Source organism: Trichomonas vaginalis, chromosome II (assembly GCF_026262505.1).
Source record: "Trichomonas vaginalis G3 chromosome II, whole genome shotgun sequence".
NCBI lineage: Eukaryota > Parabasalia > Trichomonadida > Trichomonadidae > Trichomonas > Trichomonas vaginalis.
In genome coordinates, this window is record NC_067204.1 from 3797835 (window position 1) to 3803834 (window position 6000).

The 6000-nt window shown below is 33.8% G+C and overlaps 3 protein-coding genes across 3 annotated transcripts; 1 reads left to right on the plus strand and 2 right to left on the minus strand.

The window, feature by feature from the left end:
• Positions 1 to 1518: 1518 nt before the first annotated feature.
• TVAGG3_0481100 (phosphoglycerate kinase family) lies at positions 1519 to 2819 on the plus strand (the record flags this gene model as incomplete). Its single annotated transcript, XM_001314232.2, has 1 exon — positions 1529 to 2788. One exon carries the CDS (start codon positions 1529 to 1531, stop codon positions 2786 to 2788), a length of 1260 nt encoding a protein of 419 aa, XP_001314248.1.
• A 1192-nt stretch (positions 2820 to 4011) lies between these two features.
• TVAGG3_0481110 (uncharacterized protein) lies at positions 4012 to 4590 on the minus strand (the record flags this gene model as incomplete). Its single annotated transcript, XM_001314231.1, has 1 exon — positions 4012 to 4590. The coding sequence occupies one exon, from the start codon at positions 4588 to 4590 to the stop codon at positions 4012 to 4014; it is 579 nt and encodes a 192-aa protein (XP_001314247.1).
• A 177-nt stretch (positions 4591 to 4767) lies between these two features.
• TVAGG3_0481120 (uncharacterized protein) lies at positions 4768 to 5031 on the minus strand (the record flags this gene model as incomplete). The annotated part of the gene is made up of 1 exon (XM_001314230.1): positions 4768 to 5031. One exon carries the CDS (start codon positions 5029 to 5031, stop codon positions 4768 to 4770), a length of 264 nt encoding a protein of 87 aa, XP_001314246.1.
• Positions 5032 to 6000: the final 969 nt, after the last annotated feature.

Below are 6000 nucleotides of genomic sequence, written 5' to 3' on the forward strand. Positions count from 1 at the left end.
GTGGCGACCTTCAGATCAAAATACAATTGTAGGATTTCCATATATATGCAATAGAATTGATTCAAACTATTGGGCATTGTACACAAACCCAGGCGATTATTTACAAATTGACTTTAAAATTCCATATTTAATTTCTGGAATGGTAATTAGAGGTGTAACAACTCATGGTTATAACTGGGATAAAGTCAAACCATCATGTTCATTAGAATTTTCTAATGATGGATCAAATTTTATTTCTTTATTCAAAGAATATAAATCCACAAGGATAACGAATACAAGCTTAATTACAGAATACTCATTCGGCAAAGCACAGTATTTCCGATACTTTCGTCTTCGTTCCATAGATTATGCAATGGGAGATAAAATACACGGATTATATCTATCATGGCTTGATTTTTATCCTTTTATTGATATAAAATGCTCATGTATATCTAGTTCTTATAGAATTGCTACGTTCTTTGCGCTTTATACGATTTTATTAAATTCCGAATTTTAATTACTAATTAAATACTTTTAATTATAATCACTCTCTATTTTGACATAGTTCCAAGTAAAATTTACTTCATTTGAAATATGAAGGCGAATTTAGATAAATATTCATAAATTTGAAGGAATATTAACAAATTGATTATCATAAGATTATATTTTATGGAAAATAAAGGATATGCCTTGGATATGGATAGATCAACCTTAGATGTATAAGGTGATTATGATTAAGTCATATATTTTTTTGTCCTAGTTTATATAAATAGTTCGAGGGAGATAAAAATAGTTAATCTAATATAAATTAAGCTTGACAAGAGCAGTTATTTTTAGCTCAAAAAAGTATTATTATTATAGCACTAAACTTTGATGTATAATGTTGCAGATAGTGATAAAATAATGTTTTGTGGTTTTTAAATTAAAAAATTTATTGAAATCATGTATGAAAAAATGATATTCAGAGGATTTATACTTGTTGGTAGAGTTAATCTCGATGTTATAGATAATATGGGAAAAATTTCTTCTAAATCACTGAAAACAAAAGGTTTAAATATGAAAAAGCTGAATTCGAGTTTTTATGTGAATCAAAACCAATAATAAAGAGAAGTATAGTAATACAAATACAAGCTATTCTGAAATTTGGCGACAGATGTAGGGTTGCATGAAATCAGATTGTATCATTTCGAAAATTGCCAGCAATAATGAATAATTTAGTGACAGGTAATAAATCGAAGATATAAGCATATTAATGATGAGTTGTGGGCAGATGGTGAATTCCTATAAGAAAAAACGATGATAAAATAATTTTTTTTTGTCATGTAATCGCATTCCGATAAAATCACATTGAATATTTTGCACATCGGCAAACATCAACATTACATTATCTTTAATAGTACAGCATAATTAGAATAGGAACGAATATTAAAACGTGACAAGATAGAGAAAAAGCCGATAGGTCGAAAATTCTATCAGTTATTCAAAATTGAATACTTTGAGGCCACTTGTGAAAGAATTTTTGAGCTATAAGTGTTCACATCACTTTACAATGTTGGGCAACAAGCTTACCCTTCACGACCTTACTGAGAAAGATATCGCCGGCAAGCGTGTCGTTATGCGTGTCGACTTCAACGTCCCATTCGGCAAGGACGGCAAGATCGCTAACAACCAGAGAATTGAGGCTACAATTCCAACAATCAAGGAAGTTTTCGCCAAGGGCGCTAACTCCATCACACTCCTTTCCCACCTCGGCCGTCCAAATGGTCAGGTTACAAAGGAAACACTCGCCCCAGTTGCTCAGCGCCTTGAGGAACTCATCGGCATGAAGGTTACCTTCGTCAAGGACTGCGTTGGCCCAGAAGTCCACGCCGTCTGCGATCACCCAGCTAAGGGCTCCCTCATCCTCCTCGAGAACGTCAGATTCCACTACGAAGAAGAAGGCGCTCGCGTCAACAAGGATGGCTCAAAGGTCAAGCCAACAAAGGAAGAACTCGAGAAGTTCTACGCCGAACTCACATCCCTCGGTGATCTCTACATCAATGATGCCTTCGGCACAGCTCACCGTGGCCACGCTTCCATGGCTCACGTCAACCTTCCAATCCGTGCTGCTGGTAACCTCATCAAGAAGGAACTCGATGCTTTCGTTCCAGTTCTTGAGAAGCCAGTCCGCCCACTCCTCTCCATCCTTGGTGGTGGCAAGGTTACAGATAAGATCAAACTTATTGAGAACCTCCTCGACAAGGTCGATGAGATGATCATCACAGGTGGTATGGCCTTCACATTCCTCAAGGTCTCCCAGAACGTCCAGATTGGCAAGTCCATCTTCGATGAGGAAGGCGCTAAGATTGTCAACCAACTCCTCGAGAAGGCTAAGGCTAAGAACGTTAAGATCCACCTTCCATCCGATTTCAAGATCGCTGATGCTTTCAAGGCTGATGCTAACACAAAGATTGTTACACTCGAAGAGGGCATCCCAGAGGGCTGGATGGGTCTCGATATCGGTCCAAAGACAATCAAGGAATTCCAGGAGACAGTTCTCCGCGCTAAGACACTCGTTTGGAACGGCCCAGCTGGTGTTTATGAGTTCGAGGCTTTCCAGGCTGGTACACGCGGCATCCTTGATGCTGTTGCTCAAGCTACAGCTAATGGTGCTCTCACAGTTATCGGTGGTGGTGACTGCGCTGCCTGCGCCATGAAGTGGGGCTACACAGAGAAGATCTCCCACATCTCAACAGGTGGTGGTGCTTCCCTTGAACTCCTCGAAGGCCGCCCAATGCCAGGCCTCCTTGCCCTTTCCGACAAGCAGTAAAATTTGCCTTATCTTTTTGCTTTTAATTAATTAATTTTTCACCAATTCAGAAGAAATATCTTAGTTTTTTTTTTGCATAAATAAAATATGAAACTAATATAATTTTATGATTGGGCATAGCATGCCCATATAAATTGTTAAGTGGAAAGGTAAAATCAGGCTTATTCAGATATACCCCCATCATTATCTTTTTCATTGACATTTGCACCATGTGAAATAAGAAGTTCAGTTGTTTCTTTACTATTATATTAATGAAGAGTGGTTAATCCATCACTATCTTTTCATTAATATTTGCACCGTGTGAAATACGAAGTTTGGTGGTTTCTTTGTTATTACACTTTGTAGTAAAATGAAGAGGGGTCGATTGATGTTCATTGGACTCATTGACATATTTATCGTTTGCATTATCGAGTTTAATAAAAATTTAAATATATCACCATTTTGGGATTGGCAAACGTAAACTAAAATGTTATTATTACGGTAGTCATAATTGTCGGAATTTATCTCTTTTTTGATAATATCGATTGTTTGTGGAAATGCAGCACACCATGTAAAGATTTCTGTTTTGAATTTCTTGTAAAGCAAGAATACAGCTTTCAAGTTTTAAAATTTGATAATATCTTTGAAAGGTGGAAGATATTCTATTAGGAAATCTTTGTAATCAAATATCTCACTTTCAATAGCATATTCAGTTTTCATAATGATTCTGAGGCATTCTATGTTCATTTTCTGATGTTTCATGCACTCGTTAATAATATCTGTATTCTGTCCGATTAGAGTAGTACAGAACTTTTTCAGAAATCTTATATTGCTGATTTGAAATTAAGAATTTGAAAATGTTTACAAAGCCAAAATATGATTCAGATCAATATAATCTAAGGAAAAGTCGACACTAGCATCATATTTCATTACAAGCAATTACTTTTTTATTGATTTGATTTTCGTAATTCAAGTCCATATTAATTTATTAGTAGATATCAATAAGTTTGGAAAAGCATCTGATTCAAAATTTATTATTTTCCAACTTATTGTCAGGGGCGCGCAGCGATCCAAAAATGCCAGAAAAGTGTAATTCTATTGCACACAATTATTTTCGATTCAAATATTGATCAACATTAGAAGTTAAAGGGACCAATAGCTTAGTTTACAAATATTCAATTTTTACGAGCATACGGAGAAATAGTATACTCTCGTCATACCCTAACTTTTCATTGTTTCAAAATTTAAAAAAGATATATTAAATACGGAATCTTCAAGTAATGTGTAGATTTCGTTTCTTCTTTGGATATAAATTGCATCTTTTCATGTGCATTCTTCAAACTCGCAAACAAAAATGTAATAATTGTAAGAACTTGTAGTATCATACATGCAATTTGAAATGTATTACTTCCTTTTGATTCACTTTCTCCGCATTTTGAAACTGAAATATCAAAAGCATAGTTTTTATTAGTAGGAGAAGATTGTTTAACCAATTGATAAAATGCCATGAAATTATATGCTATTGATTCAGAATAACAATTTCGTTGTTGAACAAAATTTCCTTTAGAGCAGAGATAGAAGAGAGATCCACCTGCATTGGATTTGCATCTATTAAATACAGAATCTTCAAGTAATGTGTAGATTTCGTTAGTTCTTTCGATATAAATTGCGCCTTTTTCTGTGCACTCTTCAAAGCTGCAAACAAAAATGTAATAATTGTTAGAACTTGAAGTGTCATATAATGCTGCTCCGTTATGAGTTCGATATACTTTAGCAGCATCTCCAAAATATTCTGACCAACTGAATCTTTTTCCGTTTTTCATACTTGTACTGAGTTTCGAAAGATTTTGAAGGATTACTAGATTTAACTACTTTGCTTTGTATATGTTTTTCTGGCTTTGGAGAGATAATTAAAATTTGTTTTTAAAAGTACAAAAATGTCACTTTTTTGTATATTTTTTCTATTTGTATATTATATAATATTATCATTTAAATGATATTTATGATTTGTTTTCAAATTGAAGGGATTTGAGTTCTGATTCAGATGTTTGAAGATTTTTCTGATTATTTTCTTCTGTCTCTTCGTATTGTTTCAGTTCTTCTTCAAGAGTTTTAATTTGGTTAAAAATATTCTTCCTTTCTTCAAGTTCTTTATACTGTTTCTGTTTGTCATTGTTAGATTGACGAAGGTTATTGAGTTCGTTCTCGTATTGTTGGAAAGTTTGACCACGCATGTTTTGTTGAAGTTCTTTCTTCTTTTGCATGGCTGTTTCTTATTTCACATGGTGCTAAATATCGGAGTCATGATTATTATTATTGTCATATCGAATGAATGGTTTAAGAACTAAATCCTGGTCCTGTTGTTGTTTTTGATTCAACATATGAATCAGTAATGAACAATGTGTAACATTCTTCTTTAACATAAAACATACATCCTGCAGTGTTATTTAAAAATACGCAGTGATTAAATAAAACTTGGTCGCTGCTTGTTCCGCATTTATTTCCAATAACATTGCAATAAGAAACTGTATGTATGCTTGAATCATACCAACTGACAAATCCAAAGGATTCACTCCCGGTTTGGTTGTTTTCTTTGAATGCTGAGAAGTTACAGTAACCTGATATTCCATAAAGGGTACTAGTAACTGATGATCTTTGACTGCATTTGTTGTAAGTGATGTTGATATTCTTAATTTGGACATCACCATATGCAATCTCAAATGTATAACTTCCTATTGATTCACTTTCTCCGCATTTTGAAACTGAAATTTCAATGGCATAGTTTTTATTTGTAGAAAAAGATTTAGCTAAATGCTCAAATGCCATGTTATAACTTGTTGATATTGAATCAAAATAACAATTTCGTTGTTGAACAAAATGTCCTAACTGTCTGCAGTCAAAGTAAACAGATCCACCATTTGAAGTGGATTTGCATCTATTAAATACAGAATCTTCAAGTAATGTGTAAATTTCGTTACTTCTAATGATATAAATTGCGCCATTTTCTGTGCATTCTTCAAAGTTGCAAACAAAAATGTAATAATTGTTAGAACTTGAAGTATCATAGAATGCTGTTCCATTTCGGGTTCGATTTATTTTAATTTCATCACCAAAGTACTTTTTGCGTTTTTCATACTTGAACTGGGTTTCGAATGATATTGACGGAGAGTTAGATTTAATTATTTGATGATGAAGAATTCTTACTTTGCTCTGGATATGAGTTTCAAACTTTG